Source organism: Lacerta agilis, chromosome 3 (genome assembly GCF_009819535.1).
Source record: "Lacerta agilis isolate rLacAgi1 chromosome 3, rLacAgi1.pri, whole genome shotgun sequence".
In the NCBI taxonomy this organism is placed as follows: Eukaryota; Metazoa; Chordata; class Lepidosauria; order Squamata; family Lacertidae; genus Lacerta; species Lacerta agilis.
In genome coordinates this window covers 100,475,689-100,502,061 of record NC_046314.1, presented here as the reverse complement: position 1 = coordinate 100,502,061, position 26,373 = coordinate 100,475,689, and the positions used below count along the sequence as shown (strand labels likewise).

At 44.9% G+C, this 26,373-nt stretch overlaps 1 protein-coding gene across 1 annotated transcript; it reads left to right on the top strand.

The window, feature by feature from the left end:
- The first annotated feature begins 1,930 nt into the window (after positions 1–1,930).
- On the top strand, positions 1,931–26,168 carry STPG4 (sperm-tail PG-rich repeat containing 4). Its single transcript, XM_033145526.1, has 7 exons — positions 1,931–1,984; positions 5,188–5,256; positions 7,381–7,641; positions 8,911–8,975; positions 10,176–10,224; positions 23,464–23,568; positions 25,888–26,168. The coding sequence occupies exons 1-7, from the start codon at positions 1,931–1,933 to the stop codon at positions 26,002–26,004; spliced, it is 720 nt and encodes a 239-aa protein (XP_033001417.1). The 3' UTR covers positions 26,005–26,168.
- Positions 26,169–26,373: the final 205 nt, after the last annotated feature.

Below are 26,373 nucleotides of genomic sequence, written 5' to 3'. Positions count from 1 at the left end.
CACATTCTGTTGCTTAGATGGTTTTGTGCAATGATCATCCGGAGTTCCCATTTTAAGTGTGTTCTGCCTATTACACAAAGACATTTCAGATCTTTTCACACAGTTCTGGTAAAACTGATGGGAATTGGGGTAGCAACCTTTCATGTTCTGAGAACACAGAGAGGCAAGGGTCTGTAGGACCTGTAGTATGCAGTAGTCATGGCAACTTCATATGTTCCATCCTGTAACCATGCTGCATGTGGACTGGTCGTCTGGTTGCATTTTCGTGGGGCATGGCAGCCCTTCAAAGGATGAAATGTACTTGGGTCATGCTTTGAGAGATCATCAGAATAAACCCTTGGAATCCCCTGGAGATGGGAATGCCCTGATTTCCCTGGAAATGCACTTTAATTTTCATATGGTTCATTTACGCTGAAGAGAACAGCTGCATCGCAGAGAGATTATTGGGGGGGGGGGGGTGCAAACAACAAAAGCCTTCCAATGTACCAAATTCTTAAAGGAGCACTTAGGCTCATCTGTTTTTTTACATGCACAAGGTCCCAGGTTCATTTCCCAGGAAGGTCTGGCAATGTCCCTTGTCTAACCGCTGGTCAGTGTAGAAAACATTTAGCTAGATGGAACCAACGTTATTACTCAATATAAGGCTACTTCCACGTTCCTTGACTCCCACAAGCAAACAAAAAGAGGCACACCCAAAGCAAGAGAGCAGCTGATCCCGGTGGCTGGGAAACCAACTTGCAACTATGGTCTGGGATCCAAAGATTTAATTGAAGCACTCTGAGCAGTTGGGGGATATGATGTGATCAGATTTTAATTCTTATTTTGCATTTTAACAGTAAACTACCATGCCATATTGCAAAAAGCTTTTCAGATTCAGTTTATAAAGCACGTTGCCATATTCTTTAGTGTTCAAGAAACAGGTCCACTCCCTTTAATTTGATCTGGTACTCCACCTTCAAATCCTCACATTGGTATATTCACTGGGACACTACTTTATCCTTTATTGCCATACTTTTAATCAAAATATAGATAAGCAGCTTTTTTTTCTGGAGGAAGACTAGCTTGTATTCATAGAATCATACGAGTTGGAAGGAACCCCAAGAGTCATCTGGTCCAACTCCCTGCAATGCAAGAATTCAGGTTACTTTTACTCAGATTAGGCCTGTTGAAATTAATGGCCATGATTAATTTAGGTATGCTAATTTCAATGGGTCTACTCAGACTAAACAATTGAAAATGACACAATAATTTTTTATAGGAGTCGGCACTGGATTTTGAAATGGCTCTTTTAAATGTCTTGTTTGCACACATCCCCTTTGTCCAGCTGCTGTCACTTCTAGTCAAACAGGTCTTGCAAGGTTCTGAAACAAGGCAAAAACCTGTACAACCTGTTCACCAGAAGGTTAAAATCAGGATAACGCTGGGATCACAAGTGACTTCAAAATTGGATTGCTGTAATGCACTCTGCATGGGGGCTGCTAAAAGCGGTTTTTTTGTTTTGTTTTGTTCAGGCATGTAGATTTTTTAATCTGTTTTTGTTTAACTGTTACTTTAAATAATCTGTTTTTAGCTTTGTCTTTTATTGACAATTTTCATGTTTGCTTTGTTCTTTGTAAACTGCTTAGAGGCTCTGTTTACAATCAAACAGTCTATAAATTATCTTAAATGAATGTAAACATGTAGCAATCCCTCCCCCCCCAAAAAAAAATATTGTTTGGCAATTAATTGTTACTGCTTTTCAACTCTTTTTGATATTTTCTTAGTTCTCTGTTTTGAGCCACTTTCTGTTTCCAGGCTTTATTATCTCTTCCTATTTCTCCTCTTGCCTGTGAACACTCTATAATACAAAGCCCTTGAATTGTGATGTCACAGATAGCTTTATAGCTCTGATGCAGACCAACAGCAGTAGTCAGTTTATGTCCAAAACAAGATGGAAGCCATAGCTCGCAGTAGGGGCGGAAGTAGAGCAAGCGGACAGTTTGGGGTAAATCCTATACACTCCTCTTTGGATTTATTTGTTTGTTCCTTTATTCAAAGTATTTGTACCCCATTCTCATTCAATGGTCTCTGTGTGCCACACAATAATCCCAAGAATAAAAATCAAATATAATAAAATTAATTACAAATCACAGATAAAAGAGCCTGGAACAGCAGAAATGAAATATCACAATGCACTTAGAATCAGAACCGTAGAGTTGGAAGGGACCCTGAGTACCATCTAGTTGAGCCCCCTGCAATCGTGCCCACAATCGCCCCTGGGGAGCCTTGAACCCCCAACCTTCTAGTTAACATCCAGACACACTGACCCATTATGCCACAAAGACTTCGTCCTTCCCACAAAGCCTGGCTTTTAATAATAAAATCATAGAATTGTAGAGTTGGAAGGGGACCCATGAGTCATCTAGTCACCCTCTGCAATGCAAGAACTGCAACTAAAGCATCCATGATAGATAGCTATTCAACATCTGCTTTAATACCTCCAAGGAAGGAGAAATAATGATTTTACATTTAAAATTACACAATTAAGCGGCAGCAAATATTTTGAAACAATGGGTGTAAGCAAAATAAGTAAGACCTGCAAAAGCAAGTCACGTGCAAAGCAACAAAATCCATCAAAGTTCAAGATGAGCATGTGACAGAATTGCAGTATAGAACAGGCATCCCCAAACTTGGCCCTCCAGCTGTTTTGGGACTACAATTCCCATCATCCCTGACCACTGGTTCTGCTACCTAGGGATGATGGGAGTTGTAGTCCTAAAACAGCTGGAGGGGCGAGTTTGGGGGTGCCTGGTATAGAGCTAGAAAACCTCTTTAAAAACCCCACATATAATACACCAATCAAAACCATTCACAAACACATTCACACAACACAAAACTTTTGGGCCATATCCTCTTTCTGTCCCTGAGTCAGGGCCAGTGCAGCCATTTGGCAGGATGAGGCTGCTGCCTCAGGTGGCAGAAGCCCCCAGTGCAGCACCCCACCTGCCCGGCCATCTGTTTCAGGTGAGATCTCACAGATCTTGCCTGAAATGAGTGCATTGCTTCACCAGTGGCAGAGGAGGTGGAGCAGGTGGCAGCAGGGCAGGATGGAACGTCCCATTTCGCCTCATGCAGGGCAAGAAGTCCCATTGTGCCAGCAGAACATTGGCTATAACCCAGTGTAAACACACCATAAACCAGTATAAACCACACAACGATCACACTGTCCTTAGACTCACCGCATTGCAGCACCCACTCAATTCTCACTTCAGTATAGCTCTCGTTCCACTAACCAATGATCTTGTGCAAAAAGATTATTTGTGCAAAAAGAATCAGTTAGCTTCCACACACACAAGCCTTTAAAAAGTTGTAATCGAGTCAGAGAAGCCTCTCGAGAGAGGGAGGTCCCAGAACAGGCTCTATCCCATGTACTCACCAATTTGCCCTTTGCCCTATGGTTGTATTTATTCATTTATTTTTTTAATGAAAAGGCTGGATTAGAGCCTACAAATCAGGGGTCTTCGACATGTGTGGAGTGCACTGCTTTCGTCTCCCAATTTGGAAAGGGGGGGGTGCATTCTTCGTTTCCCCAGTGCTCCCAAGGATGGCAAGTGCCCATGGGGACGGGCAGGGCAAGAAGTCAGAGAAGTTCCACCTCCTGCCAAGGACAGGCAGAGCCAACTAATTTCTAGCTTGTTCCCAAATGCCCATGCTGAGACTCGGGAAGAGGCAAACGACTGTTAGTGTCATGTACCCTAAGACAGCAAGCTGGTGGGCAGCTGGCTAAGGACAGGCTGGGGTTGGTGGGGCAAGGCCCCATTTCTCTAAGGGAGGAGCCTCAACTGAATGGCCCATTGTCCCGTGAACGTCAATGCAGTCTTTGTTGACTGGGAATAATGGGAGTTGTAGTCCTAAGCCATGGGTAGCCAAACTAAGGCCTGGGGTCCGGATCCAGCCCAATCGCCTTCTAAATCCGGCCCGCAAACGGTCCGGGAATCAGCGTGTTTTTACATGAGTATAAGGTGTCCCAGTAGTAATGTATGGAAGTAAGAGCTGGGCCATAAAGAAGGCTGATCGCCGAGGAATTGATGCTTTTGAATTGTGGTGCTGGAGGAGACTCTTGAGAGTCCCGTGGACTGCAAAAAGATCAAACTTATCCATCCTTAAAGAAATCAGCCCTGAGTGCTCACTGGAAGACAGATCCTGAAGTTGAGGCTGCAATACTTTGGCCACCTCATGAGAAGAGAAGACTCCCTGGAAAAGACCCTGATGTTGGGAAAGATGGAGGCCACAAGGAGAAGGGGACGACAGAGGATGAGATGGTTGGACAGTGTTCTTGAAGCGACTAGCATGAGTTTGGCCGAATTGCGGGGGGCAGTGAAGGATAGGCGTGCCTGGCATGCTGTGTTATTTATATTTATTGTTTATTCATTTAATAAAATTTATTTTTAAAAAACCTGCAAAGTGGTTTACCAAAACAAAACAAAACAAAACAAACAAACAAACAGAAACCACAGCAGTAAAATCAAGAAAAATCGGTTGCATGCAGGGGACAGGGCGAAGGCAAGGCAAGGCCTAATCTACTAGGCCTAGTCTCATTTTCTTTACATAGGCTGACTTTCCAGGACACGGGAAGCCCAGTGGAGGGTAGGGCAGTAGGGTGGTTCATTTTTTAAAAAAAGTCTGCTCCAAAGGTCTTATCTTACTAAACTAGGGATTATATAGCCATATTTGAAATTTAATGCATATCAGTTAATATCTTGACCCTACTCCACTGAATTGAAATTTCAGCCTTCAGGATATAGGAAAACGGCCAAGTAAACAGCTATTTTTGTGGAGGAGTGTCAAGATATTAACTGATATGCATGAAATTTCATATATGGCTGTATAATCTCTAGTGTAGTAAGAAAAGACCTTCGGAGCAGGCATTTTTAAAAAGTTTTTTATGAACTGCCCTTGTAGGGCAGTAATTGTTCCTTGATAATTTGTCATGATAGCACATGGGGCAGACCGCCCCTGCCCCCCCCCCTTTCCTACACCCCTGCCTTGGATCAGGATGTATGTATTTTGTTTTTGTGCTTTGTAGCGTATATGAAGATTTAGGTTTTTGTCTGTGTTCTTATGTAGGCAACATGTAGGCCTATAGGTACATCTGTGACCAATGGACAAATGTAAAAAGTTGCACATAAAATCTGGATTTCTTTCAAGGTGGCTGAGAAAGAAAAGGATAAAGAAGTTGATTTTGGAAGAGATACATGGTGGAGGGAATCCCTTAGGGTATGTATAATGTTCATTTTATTATGTTTAGCTGTGTGTCACCAAGGTGGAAACTGAAACATTGCATGATCTGAGACGAGAAGGCACTTGCAAGTCCCAGTTCTTAATCAGAGCAGAATTCTGGAATATATTCATTTACCGTTAGCCTTCTGATGTGGACATCTGATGCGGAAAAGGGCAATCCATCCTTTGCATAGCACATATGGGAACAATGCTAATATAAAGTATGTCACCTTCAACCAACCACCCCTCTGTGTGGGGTGTAGTGGTTAAGAGCGGTGGACTTGTAATCTGGTGAACCGGGTTCGCGTCCCCGCTCCTCCACATGCAGCTGCTGGGTGACCTTGGGCTAGTCACACTTCTTTGAAGTCTCTCTGCCCCACTCACCTCACAGAATGTTTGTTGTGGGGGAGGAAGGGAAAGGAGAATGTTAGCCGCTTTGAGACTCCTTCGGGTAGTGATAAAGTGGGATATCAAATCCAAACTCCTCCTCCTCCTCCTCCTCCTCCTCCTCCTCCTCTTCTTCTTCTTCTTCTTCTTCTCTGCAGGAGTATTTCACATGAATTGACTTGGTTCATGTGGATGCATCATTATCTTGTATACTTTGGAAGCGAATTTCAACCTCATTTTTTTACTCCACATATCAACCTTCGACCACTTCAGTCTGTGGAACTGGCACTGTTCCAGGGGCTGCATAATACTTGCTCTGCATTTATGAGAAATTGATCTTTTAGTGTGGCAGCACCTACGTTTCAGAACTCCCTGCCTATTGATATTAGACAGGTTCCCTTCTTTTGAGCGCCCGGGGGGGGGGGGGGGAGAAGCATTTTTCTTTAACCAAGTCTATTCAGACATGTAGAATGTTGGCATGGGTCTTAATTTGGTTTTCTTTTAAAGTTTTTTGTGGATTTAAATTATTTTTAAAATATTTTGAATAGTTGACTGTTTTTTAAACAATAATGAGATTTATTCGTTTAGTAAACTGCTTTGAATGATTTTTATTAAAAAAAAACCCCATCAAGCAGTAAATACATTTTATCAAATAGACAACTTTTTACACTACAAAGTACAACCAGAGCCCTTATTTTATGAAGGGTGAGGGGTGGGGAGCAAACCAACACTTTTTAAATCCTGCCAGCCTTCCAACAGCCAGGGTGGAAGGTGTAGTAAGGGTGGGACGAAAGAGAGGAAGAGAGAGATTTTACTTCGCCTCATTCTCTGTACTTTTTGAAATTTCCCCTTTTATCAGTTTCAACTGGAGGAGGAATAACACTGTATGGATGCAATCCTCACCATACATTTAAAGCAAATTGCTTCCTCCGAAGAATCCTGGGAACTGTCGTTTGCACCTTGCAGAACTACAATTCCCAGCACCCTTTACAAAACTACAGTTCCCAGGTCATTCCCCTCTGTTGGAGGAAAGAGCTGTGTATGCTACATTAACTGTTCTCCCCCTGCCCCGCCAACAAGCCAACGAGTGGAAAATGCTGTCCCTTCCTCAGTGCTGTGGTAAGAGTCACCTGCCATCCCAGTTGGCTTCTGCACATGGAAGAGGAACGGAGGCCATCTTGTCTTTTACCTCAGGCAGCAAAAAGGCTGGCCCTGCCTGGTTCAGACAGTGTGGTATTAAAATAGAGATGCAGACAAGTGTACAAACATTAATGTAACTGAAGCCAACTGAAAGCTCATACCAAGAACAAACTTAGTTGGTCTCTAAGGTGCTACTGGAAGGAATTTTTTTGTTTTTTATTTTGTTTTGACTATGGCAGACCAACACGGCTACCTACCTGTAACTGATTTTAATGGGTCTACTCTTGAGTATAACTAACACTGGAACTCCCCTAAAGGTTTTTGGCTGGCATCTTTTAACGGTTAATAACAAAACAAAACAAAACAAAACTGCTATTTAAACACAAGGCGAGTATGTGTTTATTCTTTAAAGAACACCTTTTAGAGGGGGTGAGACGAATTTACGCTTGAATGCTGTTCCTTGTCTGCTGCATTGAGCTTCTTAAAGGAAAGGGAGGATAAAACCTACATCATAGTACAAATAAGTACAACAAATCCCGAAATCCTCAAGTTAATTGCTAGCTGTGGGTCAGATTTCATGTTTCTTTCCTTCAGCCCACCCCAATACCAGGCTGCTACCCAGTCCGGGATTTTCTTGAGGATGCTCAGCTGAACCCAGTGAAACGGACATACAATTTTAAAGGAGAGGGCCGGAAGAGGATCTCCATCTTTCAGCAGATGACTGACATGACCCTACCAGGCAGCTACAAATACAGCCCTCCTTCGTTTGTGGAGCTGGCTGAGAAAAGGCCCGCGACATATTCCTTCAGGAGCACCTCAAGGGGGACGCACACGAGCGCCTCCTATAGAGATAAGGTAAAAGTAAAGTAATGGGCCCATTCATTTTAAAAATTATTTTTTGGGGGGAGGGGGGCATTCATTTTAATAACTAAGGAGGGGGGGAAACCCAGCCAGATGGGTGGGGTATAACAACAACAACAACAACAACAACAACAACAACAACAACAACAACAACAGTGGAATCTCGGTTTTCAAGCGTCTTGGAAGCTGAACACTGAAAACCCGGAAGCAATTGCTTCTATCTTCGAACGCGCCTCAGAAGTCGGAACAGCTTCCGCTGTGTGTTTTTTCTTTTTTTTCTCAATGGATTTTGCCAACCGCCCATTGCTCCTTGGTTTTTGAACGTTTCGGAAGTCGAACGGTCTTCCGGAACAGGTTACGTTCAAAAACCGAGGTTCCACTGTATTATTATTACTCAGCTTTAAAGGTTAAATGTATAGCTTTGCAAATTTAGATAATGTTGCTACTGGTATAGAAATACCCTGCATTTCATCACCGCAGCCAAGCCCCCCTGGGTGCCTGCTCAGTCTGTTATCCGAATGCTTACTGTTGATGGACAACTTCAGAGCTCCTGCTCTCTTGCTCTCTCTCTTTTTTGGGGGGGAGGGGTCCTTCATCTTTAAATTGGGCTGGGACTGGACAGTGCTTCAGATAGAAGCCTCCCTCAAAGAGAGGACTGTTCTCTGATAGAGGACAGTCTTCTATGTGAAGGCCTATCAAGCCGACAGGGGTGCCAACTATAGGTATTTGTGTGTAGGGGACTAAGTCCCCTCCCTCAATATTGAGAGGGCTGCTATCCACCGCAGCCTGCCACCGCCTGGTGAGCGTTTGTGTGCGCAGAAGGGTGCATGACATCATTGTGTGTGGTGTCACGTGTACGTGTGATGTCATGTGGGGAGAAAGCCGGTGCCCCTGCAAGCAGAACACATGAACCTGCCCAATCATCAAGCTCTGCGAGGAGAGAAGAAGCAGGGCCTTCTGGATTGTGGCACCTTCTCTTTAGAATTATGTCCCCTTTTCCATCTCCCTCTTTGACGGCACTCAGAAATCATCTGAAGGCAACACTCTTCTCAGCTTTCGGTACAAAGATAATGTTACATTTTGACCATTGACCTGTGAGCTGCTGAAACTTTATTCGCTACTATTTTATAATCCGTTAGATTTGTTAGCTGACTCCTGAATCTTTGTGATGAGGAATTGGGGAAACAAGTATTTTAAATAGTATATAATAAAATAAAACTTGGGTTACTGACATTTGTATTGTGTACACTTGGTTACCCGCAGGATATTAACACGGACCCTGGGCAGTATGATCTTTTCCCGCGTCCTGTGCCCACTTTTCCAACCAAGTGAGTACACAGTCTTTGCTAATCTCGTTTCTCCCTCCCGCTCCTGCCCCACCCTGTACAGATTATTTCTGCCCGCTTTATTTTAAAGCCTTCATTTTGCCTCATTTCCAAGCGGCGGCAAATCCCATGGCTGAGAACAAAGGGCGATTCGTGCCACCAACCCAGATAGGCTCCTGCTGATTTCATTAAGCAGGCTTCAATTAAAAAGGTGGTTTGTTTTCAAGAAAGCGCCTCGCTTTGAGGGCTGATCTCCATTTGCACTGAGAGCATGGGGCATGGACAGGGGGCTGAAGACCGGTTGCTGAAAACCAAAGGAGGGAAGAGGGTTTGGGTCCTGCTTCTGGGCATCTGATTGGCCACTGTGAGAACAGGATGCTGAACCAGATCGACCTCTGGACTGGTCTGCTAGGATCTTCTTAAGTTCTTGTGCAAAGAACCAGTCACTAGTGCATTATTTTTATTTGAATTTATTAGTTGCTTGTTAGTTGCTACACACACAAAAAAAAAATATCCAAATGACCAAGGCTGCATAGACGCCATGCATTCAAAGCAACCCCTACCCCTGCAAATCTTGGGAACTGTAGTTTGGGAAGGGTGCAAAGGCACATTTAAAAAGCAAAAAAGCAAAACCCACGGTCAAATTAAAACAACACAATTGAAATACGGTGGTACCTCGGGTTACAGACGCTTCAGGTTACAGACGCTTCAGGTTACACACTCCGCTAACCCAGAAATAGTACCTCGGGTTAAGAACTTTGCTTCAGGATGAGAACAGAAATTGTGTGGCGGCAGTGGGAGGCCCCTTTAGCTAAAGTGGTACCTCAGGTTAAGACCAGTTTCAGGTTAAGAACGGACCTCCAGAACAACTTAAGTTCTTAACCCGAGTGTGCATGCACACGAAAGCTCATACCAAGAACAAACTTAGTTGGTCTCTAAGGTGCTACTGGAAGGAATTTGTTATTTTATTTTGTTTTGACTATGGCAGACCAACACGGCTACCTACCTGTCACTGTAGGTGTGTTTCCTTTGCATTCTTTAAGCTTTGCGTATTGTCTGATGTTATATTGATAAGTTGCATACTGACTTTTGATCAGATACATTTCTAAGCTAAAAGAAACATGGGACTGGGGACCGTTGCTGAAGTCGAGGACTTCTCAAAAGAACTTTAAAACAGATTCCCCTCCCCCCCTCTAAATGCAGGAATTATATGTTTCGATCTGCAGTTCAACGGCTTAACACTTTTGGTCCGGTAAGTACTCTGCTGATTGAGGACTCGAGGATGTTAGGTATGCAAAGAAGAAGAAAAGAAATGCACACTTACAAATAGATGCTAATGTGTAAGATTCACACCTGCTAATGAAGCAAGGAAGCCAACGAATTTCATCATGGACCTGAATATTCCTTGGAAATTGTGATTGGCTGTGAGTGCTGGGAATTCTAGTGGTAATCACTACCCTCCCTCAGAGAGCTACCAACCTCCCTTGGTTAGGAGCTGTGACGGTTAAACAGACTTGAAACTGGATTAAATTTGTAGTGTGAATTCGGGATGGCTAACCTTTTTGGGGGCTTGAGCCTCATTGAGCCAGGGTCAATCCTCTGGAGGCTTCGTGCCAAAGTGGGCTGAAGTGTAAAAGGGAGTGTGGCCAATTTATTCTTATTTTTATTATAAAATATACTTTTTGGGAGGAGGGCTTACACTGGAGACACGCCACTTTCTGAAATGATTCCTAAGTCTGAAATCCTGTACACACTATTAAATTTAATAGAACTTCCTTTTGAGTAGACAGGGTTAGAAATGCAGAATTTCTGCACTGGAAAAAATCCCACACGTTGTTTAATTATTGTATTTCAATCACATAAGGTGTTAAGGGGTGGGGGTGTTATCCAACATGGCAACTTGATGCCCGCTCACATCTGTTGACGGCTCCAGAAACAGCTTTCTTCACCAAGAAGGCAGGGTGCAGAATCTCACCGTGGTCCTTGCATGGATGAAGTGTGACATAAGGGGGAAAGGGAGTGGTGAGCTTGGGGGCATGAGTCATGATGATTCACATGCATGGACTCCTGGTGCCCTTTGAGTCACAAATGAGCCAGCTCCCATGTTATCACTCTGCACCCATAAAGAGATGTTGCCATGGGACTTGCAGGGAGCCTTGCACAATGGATGATGGATCTGTTCCAAAGAGGCTGCTGCTGCTGCTGCCACGTTAGGAGATTTGAGCCTGAGCAAGTTTGCCAAGTGGTAGTAACTTCGCATGCTGAGCACATGTTGTTGTTGTTGTTGTTCAGTCGTTCAGTCGTGTCCGACTCTTCGTGACCCCATGGACAAGAGCATGCCAGGCACGCCTATCCTTCACTGCCTCTCGCAGTTTGGCCAAACTCATGTTAGTAGCTTCGAGAACACTGTCCAACCATCTCATCCTCTGTCGTCCCCTTCTCCTTGTGCCCTCCATCTTTCCCAACATCAGGGTCTTAGCACATAACCACTTGGTAAGAGGACTACCCTTTCCTGTCTTGGTCCGAAAATCCAGGCAAAATATTGAGATTCTACTCACTGCTTGGCAAGACCATACTGATAACGCAGGCGGCGCTGTGGTCTAAACCACTGAGCCTCTTGGGTTGCCGATCAGAAGGTCGGTGGTTCGAATCCCCACAATGGGGTGAGTTTCCATTATCTGTCCCAGCTCCTGCCAACCTGGCAGTTTGAAAGCACGCCCCAAACTTCAAGTAGACAAATAGGTACCGCTGCGGTGGGAAGGTAAACGGCATTTCTGTGCACTCTGGTTTCCATCACGGTGTTCCGTTGCACCAGAAGCGGCTTAGTCATGCTCGCCACATGACCCAGAAAGCTGTCTGCAGACAAACGCTGCTCCCTCAGCCTGAAAGCGAGATGAGCGCTGCAACCCCATAGTCACTTTTGACTGGACTTAGCTGTCCATGGCCACTGGTCCAAACACCTCCTGGCAAATAGAAGGGAAAGAAATGGAGGCAGTGAGAGATTTTACTTTCTTGGGTTCCATGATCGCTTTGTCGGCAAGGTGATGTCTCTGTTTTTTATGATGCTGTCTAGGTTTGTCATTGCTTTCCTCCCAAGAAACAGGCGTCTTTTAATTTCATGACTGCTGTCACCATACCCTCCATACCATACCATATTGCTATATGCTATACCCTCCAACATTTCTCTGATGAAAACAGGGACTTCCTAAAGAAAAGTGGAACATTCCAGGAACCCATACGGCTTCTGAAAATCCGGGGACTGTACCTGGAAAACAGGGACACTTGTATTTCTTCAGGGAAAGATCTCCTTTCCTATGGGCTCAGATGCGCAGCTCGTTTCCACCAGAGACCATGCACTTAGTATCATGAGCCCAATGTTGTGGAACTTGCTCCCAGTTGACATTCGGCAGGCTCTCTCCATGTCAAACTTTTCAAAGAACTTTCAGCAGGGATTTTTAGGAAGTTTTCTGTTGTTACGATTCATTTTAATTGATCTTATCCATTGTGTGCATTAAAATTTTTTTTTTGTGCATACACTGCTTAGAAGCTTCAGAAATTAAGCGGTACATAAATAGCTTAAATGAGAGCCAGTGTGGTGTAGTGGTTAAGAGTGGTAGACTCGTAATCTGGGGAACCGGGTTCGTGTCTCCACTCCTCCACATGCAGCTGCTGGGTGACCTTGGGCTAGTCACACTTCTTTGAAGTCTCTCAGCCCCACTCACCTCACAGAGTGTTTGTTGTGGGGGAGGAAGGGAAAGGAGAATGTTAGCCGCTTTGAGACTCCTTCAGGTAGTGAAAAGCGGGATATCAAATCCAAACTCTTCTTAAATAAATAAAACCAGACCATCACAGAGTCTGTATATTGGGTAGCCTGTTACATCCCCACAAAAGAATGCTGGAGAGGGAAGAACAAGAGAATCCCTATTAGAAGTTCTGGCCTTCAGACGAACTTGTGCATTCCACTTGCAAGGTATATACGGTCACACCTTTCCCATTTGATGGATGTGTTGACTGTGATTGTCCAGATATGGTCAGGAAGAACAAGCGCACGTCCATTATTGATGCATCTGTGCCTTCGGTTAATAAAAACCCAGAATTCAGGAGCTGAGGCTGCGAGGAAGTATCAAGATCTTGTCATCAATATTAAGCAAGTGTATCAGCTGGAGAGCGTATGAGTCACCCCATCATAATCTTGATAAATGGCTTGATCCCGAAAGTGTTGAAAAGGTAGCGTCGACCGTATGAAACTCCCCAAAAGATGAATCAGTCATGTCCTCAAAGCTGTCACTTGAACACCGGCAGAATTATCCAGAAGACCTTGAACATCGCCGACGCCGGAGCCTATGTGTGTTTTTCATGCCTCCCCCACAAAACATTCTTGCACCCGAATGTAGAATTTGCACCAAGGGGCTGTCTAGGTAATGATCTGTGAGGCAGATATTATTGTATAAACCGCTTTGGAAAAGTACCGTTGGAAAAGTGGAGTGCAAATATGAAATCAAAAGCAAACTCATCATTCAAATTAATTGTATCTTTAGACACTCACCCTTCTTCACACAAGCCTGGTTGTGGGAAATGCTAGCTTTTTAAAGAATCTGCAACGCATTTTTTTGTTTTGCTTTGTATGGATGACCGAAGACATGAAAAGAGATATGTGTTATTTTGTTATTGTGCTTAGCTCATGGAGCACAATTTGGGAACCCATGTTCTAAAACAAAGGCACCAACTCTTTGGAGCTGGGGACACCTCAGCCCCCCTGAAGTATGTGGGGACATGCCTGAGCCCCAGGGTGGCGGAGGGCCCTGCCAGGCCTTGTAGCCTTCTCCCAATGTGTGTAATGTCACACGTGTGTGTTGCACATTTGATGTCACACACACATGATGAGGCCCCCCCAAAAAATGTTGGGTGGAACTTGGCACCTCTTTTCTAAAGGAATCATAGTTCAATAGCAGAGCATGTAGCTTACATGCAGAAGGTTGCTTGATACAATCTCTGGTATCTCTGCTTTCCACCACCCCAAAGATATCAGAGGATGTGGGAAACCTCTGCCTAAGACCATAGAGTGCTGCTGCCAAAAGAGACCACACAGGCTAGATGGAAAAATAATTTGACATGTTACAACAGGGCAGCTTTCTGTGTTCCAGCTTTCTCAAGGTCTCATATGCCCTCTTATGGGTGTTTATTTAGGGCTCAGTTCCTTCCCCAGTGATGGTGAACACACCTTGTTCCTTGTGCACATCTGTTTAAATCAGGATGAGGAATCTGTGGACCTCCAGAGATCATTAGACTCCGAGTCCTATCTGCCCCAGCCAGCATGTGCAATGGTCAGGGATGTTGGAAATTGTAGTTCAGCAACATCAGGAGGTCCATGGGTTGCCCGGCCCCGATAAAAATGGACACATTGGAAGAGAAAGGCACAATGAAATTGGCATTTCACACATTCCATCTACTACTTTGTTGGCATCGGTCTGTCTCAAGAGACAATGGAGTGAGCGTCTGGGGATGAAGTCAAATCACTGTGCTAGCAGCACCAAAATAACCTCCCCTGGATGCAACCCTGGGCAGTGTACTGTATATAGTGGTCCTGGGCTGCCCAGACAACAAGAACCGCCCCCCCCCCCGGCCTTGCTGATGTGGTCCAAAGGAAAGCAGAGCAATACAGTTGGTACCAGGCACCATCTGATCGTCCGGATCTGTGTAGGGTTTACTCCTTAGCCGTTTCTTCTCCCGTGGTGTGCAGAGCGGCTGGTTACGCAGCCTTCCAAAGAGGAGTCCCTCTTCTTTTGGTGCAGAAACAACCATCGGATCATCACTAGTCCCTGTTTTTCTTTGGAAATGTTTCAGCTGGTGGAGCACACTGTGCTACGAAGCCAGGGGGCAGGGGGAGCGTCACAGCTTCTTAACACCTAACACAGTTAGTGAACAGAGGTGACAGTTTGTGGCAGTGATTCATAGGCGGAGCAGAGAGGAAAGGTGCCATGCTCAAATTAGCCACCAAATCTGTACAGTATAAAAGGAGAACAGTCGAGCTGTTGTCGAGGAACCCAGACAGGCTGCGGAAAGGAGATGGGCCACAGTGAGAGGAAGGTCCAGATTTACTGGCTTCCTCCTTTGTAAAAGGTGAGACTCTTAAGGAGGCTGATATGATATATTAGTGTTGACCGTCTTTACCAGGAATGAGGAACCTTAGGCCTGGGGTCCAGATGTGGCCCTCTAATTCTCTCTAGCTGATCCTCAGGACTCTCCCTAGGCACACTGCTTCTTGCCTGGCCACACCTCCCACTGGCTCTCCCACAAATTCATATTAGTCCATACTCAGAACGGCCGTTTCATGTACTGAGCCGAAGTTAAGAGTCGATTCTGGGTCAAGAAAAGTTTGAGATACACATTGATCAATCCACACCTAGTTGCTACATTATAGAAATTACAAGATATATTCATACGAGTTCTACAAATTAACACGACCCCTAAAAAACTAGCTGTCAAAGGTGTCCACATAGAAACAGGGCCCTGTCCTGGTTCTTGACCCAGAATCGACTCTTAACTTCGGCTCAATACATGAAACGGCCGTTCTGAGTATGGACTAATATGAATTTGTTGTTACTTAAAAACTTATTCTTATACTGTAACGAATTATTGCGCCACACATATCATTGTGAGTTTGAAGCTGTATTGTTTGTTAAAGTTTGCATTCTTTGCATAAGTTTGTAATTCTTTTCAGAATGCATACTTTTGTTTGATTTTTGACTTGTGGTTAGGATTTATTCCCACCATTGAAATTTACTGGCCAGAGTTATTGGTGCACTTTTTTCTGCCCAGTGGCTGGCGTGTGGCCTTGAAGGGTTGTCCAGGAGGAGATGCAGCCTTCAGACTGACAAAGATTCCCCAATCCTGGTCCACACAGCATGTTGCTCAGGGGTTGAAAAATTCAGTTTTGGTTGGTACCGAATGTGGGTGTGCTAAGTGCAGTGTAGTCACAAACCTGCTTCAGGTTCTGTTGAAGTCCATGTCCAGCACACCAGCCACTCATGCCAAATTGCTTTATAGCCTGATGCTTTCCACAGGTTTGCCTGGGAATGAGGTCAGAGGCAGACCATAGGTTGTCGCCCCCCCACCCAGAGAGCAGAAGTTGGTCAGAAAGGTTGTTGGCATCTGTCTGTCTTGGGAGACAATGGAGGAATGCACCTTTGGGGGTGAAGTCAAACTATTGGAAGGTTGCAGCGCCTGCTGTGGCTGTAGAGACTGATACGGGAGAGACATGTTTTGTTGCAACTGGGGCGGATGAAGGCGTCTGGTTGTGCTCCTGCAGGTGCACCACAGCATAGGCACTCATCCAAGTTGAAATGTAATTGGTAAGGGTTTGCACACTTTCGAAAAATGGCAAAACCTGTTCGGTCAGAGACAACAGTGCAGTTGTGGGGAATATTTTTTTTTTCAGCCTGAGGGAAGCGTTTCCTTCTGGGTGACCTCCCAGGAGCCAGCGGTGGGCAGGGCCAGAGGCGAAAGTGGGTGGAGCAGACTTCCGGCGAGGTCGCCATCACGGGCGGTCGTGGGTTGCCTCGGCAGCGAGGCGACCCATCCAGCCCGGGGGTTGGAGCCCCGCCACCGCTACGCGGGGCTCCGGTGAGGCGCGGGAAGAGCGTCCCGCGCCTCGGGCTCCCCGGCGGGCCCGCTAGGCTACGCACCCTTCCCTCGTTCCCCCTGTAAAGGGGGAGTGGGGGTGAAGGGAGCGCGGAGCCGGGCCATTAGGGGAAATGCCCCAACCGGGCGGAAAAGCGGCGAGTACTGGCCGTGACGAGCGACGACGTTCTCCCTGAGAGATGAAAGGAAAAGAAGCCCGGAGGTTGTGAGTACTTGATTGGATTAACTGCTGAGCTTAAAGACTTAACGATCCGGGAGGCTTTAGATAAAGGAAGTCTGCCTCCCTCCCTTCGGTGGCAAGAAAATAACGGTCTGTGATACTGTTGCTACTGGATGGCTACATTGTCAAGATTTTTTTATAAGTGAGACTTTATAGATCTCCCTTTGGGGAGGAAGAGGATGGAGAATATTCCTTTTGAAAGTTTTGGTCTTTGCGCCCCGGTTTCAGAGAAAATGGCTGCGAAAACTCTGAACCGAAGTGGAAAATTACTGCTATAAGATGGATAACATTGAAATAGAAACTGAAATTTGATACCTATGCCCGTCCTCACCATGTTGGGCTTTGTTTTTTGAAATTGTTTTGAACTCTGGACTAACTGATGAAGAAAGGATTATTATATTGAAACTGGAACTGCTTAATCAGAAATTGAAGGTTTTGAGTGGGGATATGAAGAAAAATCTACTTCCCACAGAGGAGACCTTTCAGATATTCGATACTATGGAAGAGAGCCTTGGCAAAGAGCTGAAGGAGATGATTGAAAAACTGAGAGAGACGGCATGGCGACTCCCGGAAAAAGAAACGTCCTTCGGTGGTGGCAGCCCGGGGACGGCGAGGAATGTTATATCCAGCCCCCGAGGTGAGAGCTCGGGAGCGAAGGGCAAGAAATTAAGATATTTACAAATAGAAGAAGAATGCAGCATTGAATGGGAGAAGCCGAAAGAAGATGAACAGTGTATCCTGATGCTCGATGCAAGGACTGTTGGGGACTGTGTCTGGTTCTGTGGACGTACAAGAAAAGAGGACAATTTGAGGAGTGGTTCCGGTGAAAGATGGAGAAGGACATTGGACAGAGGGGGGATAGGGTGAAGTGTGTTAAGTGCAGAATATTAATGCTTTGTTATGGTAATCTGAAATCGGAGGGTTAAGACATTAAGTTTTATTTTAATTTTTAACAAGAAAAGGGATATTTTGAATTTTTTTGTTATTAGCAGCAGTTTAAGGGAAAGAAGAATAGCTTAGATCTGATATAAGAATAATTTGTTAAGATATAAAGTTATGTTATTAAATATTATGGATTAAGATGATTTTTTCATTTAAGATGATTGTTTAGATTTGAATTTCTTTTTGAAATGAATTCAATTTTTTGAGAGATGAAGTTATTAAAATAGAATTTGGTTTGGGAACCGAAGGAGAGAAGGCAGGGGAAGTCAAATGTAAAGATTCGAAACTAGAATTTTTTTCTGTATGTGTGTAAAAAAGAAGAAGAATCGTGGTTATGTCTGTTTTTGTTTTGTATAAATGTGGGTGGGTGATGGTATTATTTGTTATGGAAAATACCAATAAATTCTTTGTAAAAAAAGAGAAAGTGGGTGGAGCAACAGAGGTGAATCTTCCCTTTATACAGAAGGCTGGCTTCTACACATGCTCACATCCCTCTCTTCCTCCATCCAGGCCAGCAGTGTGCATTATAACAATTCAAGGGCTCTCCTGCTCCTTGGAGTTCATGTGGGGAGGGGAGCCACCCTTCGCAGGAGGAGGAGACACCCCAGCTTCTTCACTAGCCTGACTCATCTCTGCCTCTTGGCCCTCCTCCTCTCCAGCCTGCTCTTCTGCCTCTGATTCTGGTCTGCTCTCTGCCACAGCCTCTTCCTGTTCACTAAACCCTGTTGCCTCTTCAGCTTCCAACACCTCCTCCTCCCAAACTCCTCCCTCTGGCCACTCATCATTGTCCCACCACCAGTCCCCGGGCTCTAAGCCTTCATCCCTTGGGGGTTCCCCAGCTGGCACCTCCCACCATTCTTCTGCATCCAGCCAGCCCATGACATGTGTGTGTTGATGTTGGCAAGGATTTTCCATGCCAAATTAGCCGGGCATTTTTTTCATCAGCTCTACAGCGCCAACCGCAGAACTGATTCAATGTCTATTTTCGCCCTCTTGACTTTTGGAAAGTTGTGCTTACATGTCTTTTTTTCTTTTAAAGAAATAAAGTGATCCAGCTCTGCTGTTTTTCTTTGGGCTTAAAGAACCTCTGCTCCTTCCAAATATGTGGCTAATTTTCAGATGCCAGCCGTGCCGAATCCTTGATCAAACAGAGTAGGATTTTGACTTAAAAGAGCACACTTCTCCTGTCCCCCTGATCAGATTAGCGCTTTTGAAGTCCTACAATGGAGGATACTGGGGGAACGGGAAATCTTTGTGAGGGTTCATCAGCGTTTCTTTTGTGAAAGCAGAGCAAAGGATTGTGTGCAACTTGAATTCTCTTGAGGTTGTGCTTTGGCTTTTAAATAGATGTTAACCTTTTATTTGAAAATCCTCGAGGATCTCATTAATGTCTCGATGCCAGGTGGCCTTCAGTGATAGAAGAGACATTTTGTGTAAACAACAGCTCCTTAAATGAGTTATTGATACAGCTGCTGTCCAATATTTTGCAACAAATGAGCTGTAACCGACATCTTAACATTTTCAGCAGCCGTCACAAAAACCTGTGTGCCCATCACCTGGGCTGGACTGTTTATTATTTGGTGGGTTGCGGGGGGACAGGACAGGACAGAGGATCTCCATGAAGGGTCTTTTGAGGGACATGTGTGCAATGCACATCATTGTGCATTGTTGCCATATGAGCAACATTCACCCTGGTTTATTACCCTGGTAAGTAAACAGACACCCACAGTTTCCTGTTACAGATGTAACAGGAAACTATGGCTTAAAGTAGGGATGGAGATCTAGGGCTCTTCAGGTGTTTCTGGACCACAGCTTCCATCATCAATGACCACTGGCCATGCTGTCTAAAAGCCAACAATGTCTGGAAGGCCCCGGCTTCCTGTCCCCTTGTTTAAAGAGATGAGGATTTACCAGTAAGTGCTGAAACTGGCCCACAGAGGGAAGGGCAATGTATGGGGCCCAGTGCTCACTCTCAACTTATTCAGCTGTTAGTTCAAGCTTTCCAAACGTTTCATGTTGGTGACACACTTTTTAGACATGCATCATTCCACGGCACAGTAATTCAGTTTTACTAGCAAACCAGAGGTTAAACTAACCCCTTTCCAGTCCCGGGAGGAGCGTGGGAAGCATTCGCGTGACACACCTACACACTGCAGCCGACACACGTTAGTCGTGTCACGATCCGCAAGTTTGGAAAGCTCTGTTATTAAGTCAGAGATGTTATGCCCAAACTGCCCAATGTAAGGGCCAGTTCAGATGTAACAACAATCTATGGCTTAATTGTTATGAGCATGATGAACCGTCAGGGTTGCACATTGCCTCCTCCACTCAGGTGGAGAGGTCATTAAAAGTATCCAGTTGTGGTTTGCCGCAAACCACTGTTTACTGTTTAGTCTGAATATAGCAACCTCTGATTTATTGTTCTTAAACAAGGATCTGAAACCAGGATCAAGTCATGGTTATGAGCAGACTTATATTAATGGTTTTTAATATAAAGAATAGGAAAGCATAAATGTATCAAAACCCGGAAAGAATAAACCTTAGTCTGTCCACCTACCCATTTCAGTTGCTATGGAATGACTCATCTCTCATCATCATCATTCTTAACTTTTTCCAAGCGGTCATCCGCTTTCCATTTATTAAGATTTCTTTCCGTTAAAACCATGGAGCAAATTTTTGCTTGGCAAAATACCCAGGGAATGGAATTTTAGTGTCTGCAGCATGTAGAGAGGCTCCAGGCCTAGCAGATCGGTTTCTGTTTGCCAAGTTCAGGGGTGAGAGGTAAGGCATCTCAGCACAGCGGGGAAGACCAAGAGCCAGTGACCTGTTTGCTTTCCCTGTCTTGCTGTCTAGGTTCTAACTGTTTATGGGTGACTTCAGAGCTACTCTTCTCCCTTCCTTGCTTTTAAAGTGGACTTGAGTCAGACAACCCTTCAAATAGCGAAAATCCTCTGTAAAGTAGGACACTCTCATCCTACACTCTAAAGTAGCACATGCTAGCTTGGCCTCAGGGGAATTGTATTCCCATGAAATTGGAGGGCATCAGTCTGAGGAAGTCTGGTCTACAGGCTGTCACAGAGCATTTCCTTAAAAGTGGCTGTTCTTCTCAGGTCCCTACTATGTTGTAAATTGTCCCTACTATGTTGTGTCCAGGTACATGGGTGCAGTCAGGATTTATTGGGGGGGCAAGCTTCATGTTGGGGGAGGAGTTAAGTATTTTTATTGATTTACTTGATGGAGAAGGGGCAGCTGCCACCTCCCCCCCCCCCCCGGCTATGCCTATGTCCAGGTGAAATTTTCAGAAATCTGTACAAAGCCCTTAAACCTTTCTCTCCTCTGGACAAAATAAAGAAGAAAGGATTTGAGGGGTGGGGGATAAAACAAAACACCAAATACACACAAGAGATGTTGCCATTTCAAATGTGTTAAAAAGCATCGTTTTTATTCTCTAAGGAACATGACAGATGCTAACACATGAACACGAGAGGCGGGGAATAGACAGACGTTAACTTATCCACTGAACATAAATAGATTTTATTTTTCTTGGCTTTATAACAATAATATGAAAGTGTTGCTTGACACGTTGGTGCCACTTGTGTCTGCGAGTGATTGAAAATAGATGGACGGCGTAAAGGGTTTTGTTGCGAAGCAATGAGACAGCCCCATGATCTGTGTCAGTTGTTCATATATTAAAAGGTTTGCTTGTTTCTCTTTCCAAGATGAGGCTGATATCCTGTAATTACTTCAGGGGCATGTGAACCTGTCAGAATCCATCAGCATTGCTCAGATCTTCTGTGGCAAAAAATGAAATGCTATTTCTGGCTTTCTCAGAACACAATGAAAGGACGGGAATAGTTTGTTCTGTGCCAGTGGCTCGCAAACTGCGTACCGAAGGTGAACTCTGGGGCTTCCTGAGATCTTAGCAAGGATTCTCAACGAGACAATTACTAATGGCGGACCTTGGAAGACAGCTTACCCAATATTGCAAATGTTCACCAGGTGTTAGTAACCTCAAAATTGCATTGCTCCAAGATCTCTATGTGGGGTCTCCCTTGGGCTTAGTCCGGAAGCAATGGTGGTAGTTTCACTAATTTTATGTTATGTCATGCTCCCCATGGCAGCCATTTTGTGTCAAGCCATGCCCCCATGGTAGCCATTTTATAACTGGCGCCCTCTGCACTCTCTCAAAATTCAAAATGTGCCCCCAATCCAAGAAGGTTGGTGACCCCTGGATTCCAGACTGAAATGTGACAATATCATCATCATCATCATCATCATCATCATCATCATCATTAAAATTTCTATACTATTCCTTGAGATGACCTTTTCTGTGTTGGCTTCCCAATTGTGAAATGCTCTCCTCAGAAAGGCTCAATGGTGCCATCATTATGTCTTTTGGTGCCAAGCAAAAACATCCCTCTTATCCAGGCCTATGGCTATTAAATAATATGTGAAAGTTATTATGATGACTATTTTATTATTGCCGAAGAATTGATGCTTTTGAATTATGGTGCTGGAGGAGACTCTTGAGAGTCCCGTGGACTGCAAGAAGATCAAACCTATCCATTCCTAAAGAAATCAGCCCTGAGTGCTCACTAGAAGGACAGATCCTGAAGTTGAGGCTCCAGTACTTTGGCCACCTCATGAGAAGGGAAGACTCCCTGGAAAAGACCCTGATGTTGGGAAAGATGGACGGCACAAGGAGAAGGGGACGACAGAGGACGAGATGGTTGGACAGTGTTCTCGAAGCTACTAACATGAGTTTGGCCAAACTGCGAGAGGCAGTGAAGGATAGGCGTGCCTGGCATGCTCTGGTCCATGGGGTCACGAAGAGTCGGACATGACTGAACGACTGAACAACAACAACAACAACATTTTATTATTAGGCTGTCTGTCAATAAGCTTTTTATTATGTTTTTATTATGTTTCTCCACTGATGTTCTGTGATGTGTTTTTAATGTTTTACACTGCTCTGGGATCTTTATAACAACAACAACAACAACCAACAAACGGAGGATCACAGGGCAGTTTACAATATAAAAGCACAAAAATACACAACATTGTAATGAACTAAAAGAATAACTGTCCCCTGCAAGTGTGGTGTAGTGGTTAAGAGTGGTAGACTCGTAATCTGGTGAACCGGGTTCGCTTTCCCACTCCTCCACATGCAGCTGCTGGGTGACCTTCGGCTAGTCACACTTCTCTGAAGTCTCTCAGCCCCACTCACCTCACAGAGTGTTTGTTGTGGGGGAGGAAGGGAAAGGAGAATGTTAGCCGCTTTGAGACTCCTTTGGGTAGTGAAAAGCGGGATATCAAATCCAAACTCTTCTTCTGCCGCAGTTTAAAAGGCCATATAATGTTTAATTAGCCAAAGGCCTGGGAGATGGTGAATATTTTCTCCTGGCACCTAAAGATATGCAGTGAAGGCACCAGGCGAGTCCCTGGGGAGAGCATTCCACAAACGGGGAGCCTCCGCAGAAAAGGCCCGTTCTCCTGTTGCCATCTTCCAGACCTCTGGCAGAGAAAGTGCATGAAGTAGGTTCTCAGGTGCTGATCTCAGGATCCAGGTTGGTTCCTACGGGAAGAGGCGGTCCTTGAGGTACTGCGGTCCAATTAATGGTATTAATGATCCCGTCTATGCATATGTGAACGTCTCTGAAATAAACCATAAGCATTATTATGTTGTAGAAAGAAGGCCCAGGCCCGGGCACATATAACATAAAAGAAGTCTTGCCTACGCCTATTCGGTCATGCTTCCTGTCCAAAGTACCACGGTTGCTGCCATCCCATTCTGTGAGTATGATGCGGAAACGATCCAATTCGATGTTTGTTTCAGGCATTTGGAACTGCAAGGCAGGGAAGTCACGGAAGAGTGAGGGGCCCCGCCCCTGGATTTTCAGCTCCCATTCAGAATCCGGGAAGGGCTGTGGCTCAGTGATAAAGCATTCAGAAGGTCATGGAATCATAGAACTGTAGAGTTGGGACCACGGGGGTCATCTAGTCCAACCCCCTGCAATGCAGGAATTTTATGCCCAGTCTGGGGCTCAAACCCACGGCCCTGGGATTAAGAGTCTTGTGCTCTACTGACTGAGCTATTTCAGCTGTCCCTGGTTCAATCTCTGGCAGCTCCAGGTAGATAGAGCTGGGAAAATCCCCTTTCTGAAATCCCGGGGAGCCACTTCCAGTGGGTTTAGTAAATATGGAACTAGATGGACCGTTGGACTGACTCAGAACAAGGCAGCTCCCTTTGATCCTAAGTACGTTTCTAGCATTCTTACTTACCGGTAAATATATAGGGAAGTCCATCAAGATAGTATCCTTCCCAATTTATCGGTCTCTTAAGTAAACCTGCTCCTTCCTTCTAGTGTTCTGGCCAACCAGCAAGCACTACGCCATTTAATTTTGCTCTGTGAAATTAACGCAGTGAAATATCTCTACAAATACTATCTGCAGCAAAAATGGGAAGCTTGGCATCTTGTATTAACTGTTTGTCTTTGCCAAGTTCAAAAGAAACAGATTGAGACTTTTCAGCAATATAACTGCAAATAAAACATTTTAAGTGTGTTTTAAGTGCAATATACAGTGGGACACTAGATGGCGAGGGTGAGCCTTATGGAAAATTCAATGTATTTTTTTAATGCTTTTTAAAAAAGCATTTTCAGAACGGTTTTTATATGTGTGTAGATTCCACCTTAATTCTATGAGCAGAAATGAAAGTTGTGTTTGGATTGGATAGGTCGGGATTCAGCTGTCTCAGTTGCTCCAACGCCTGTTTTGAGTCAATTTACCGTTGCTTGTGCCTATTAGGCAGGGAGATCTGTTGTACCACATTTTGTATTACCTGGCTCAGAAATTTGAAATGTGAGAACTCATAATGCTATCATTCAACCATGAGGCAAGCATTATATCCCTAAAAGTTTTTCTCTGACTCAGATTTTCACCTGAGCCAGAGAAGAATGTCAAATTCTCCTTTACTTCTGAACCCATTTCCACTCCCCTTCCCACATGTCCACTTACCTCTCTGTTCTAGGGATAGCAGTGTTGGGAGGAAGGGTGGAAAGTATTTCTCTCTCTCCTCCTCCTCCTCCTCCTCTTCCTCTTCTGCTTTCTTTCTCTCCAGCATCAGGCATGTTGCTACTGCCGTTAGCCTGATGCCAGGAGCCCTGGGAAATGCAATTTCCCCAGTGCTCCTCACATTGGTAAGCAGCTGTGTGGGAGGGAAGGGAGATAGTTTTGGAGGGATGGGGAGTGAGCAGGTGAGCAGATGATAAAGACGAAGGAGGGAATTTGCTCCTCCTAAGGAGGACAGTGGGCGAAGGCGCAAGAGGACCCCTTTGTGCTCTCGTGTGATTACTTGGGTTCAGAATAAACTGAGCTATTTTTCCAAGTGTGAGAGGGAATATTTCAGTGTGGTTCCTCTTCCCAGTCCTGTTCTCAGCCTGGTGTGAGGTATTTATCACTAGCTCAGAGAACGTGAGAGAGAGAGAGAGAGAGAGAGAAACACACACACACACACACACACACACACACAGTGCACACATATTGTGAAGAAATGAGATTTAAAAATAGGTTAGCAGAGAATGGGTTAAAAAATAAAATGCAGACTTAAAATGGTAACCAAAAATGTTAGTTAACACACTGATGCGGTAATCTTGTGCATGCTGGCTCCAGTGTTTTCCTTTATGCAAGCCTACCTCGGTTTAGTGGGATGCGGGTGGCGCTGTGGGTTAAACCACAGAGTCTAGGGCTTGCCGATCAGAAGGTTGGTGGTTTGAATCCCTGCGACAGGGTGAGCTTCCGTTGCTCGGTCCCAGCTCCTGCCAACCTAGCAGTTCAAAAACATGTCAAAGTGCAAGTAGATAAATAGGTACCAGTCCGGCAGGAAGGTAAACAGCATTTCCGTGCGCTGCCCTGGTTTGCCAGAAGTGGCTTAGTCATTCTGGCCACATGACCCAGAAGCTGTACGCCGGCTCCCTCGGCCATTAACGCGAGATGAGCGCTGCAACCCCAGAGTCGTTCGCAACTGGACCTAATGGTCAGGGTTGCGATTACCCTTTACCCTTACACCAGTTTAATCTAATAATTGCCTTGTTTCTTACTCTTTCTGTACAGAAAATTCCTGGCCCAGGGAGTTACTGGCCTACAATCCAGTCTCCAAAACAACCAAGAACCATTGAGAGTCTGGGAAAGGAGCACACCATCTTCTTCAGCAATACCCCAGAGCTTTAGAAAACAAGAGCGGTGCAGTACATGAAATTCAGGGGCACTGATTCTGAAAGACCACTCCTTCTTCTACCTCATCCATATCCCATTCCTCACCAGGACCAATCTGCCCACTTTTATTCCTTTGGCTTTCAGTGGGCCCACAGTGCCAACACCATTGATGCCATTTTTGTGCACAGGGTTCCCTGTCTCCATTTCCTCCCTGGCCCTTTCCTCACATCCTAAAGATTCTTCCTTGTTCCTGCTGTTTGACGTGGCTAAGTCGTGTTCCTCCACAACTCAGCACGCTTCTTTTCTGTTAGCAAAGGAAACTGAACGATGGGAATAAATCCTGACCCCCAGAGCCCTTTGTGAGCTGGTGGTTGGGCTGAAGCC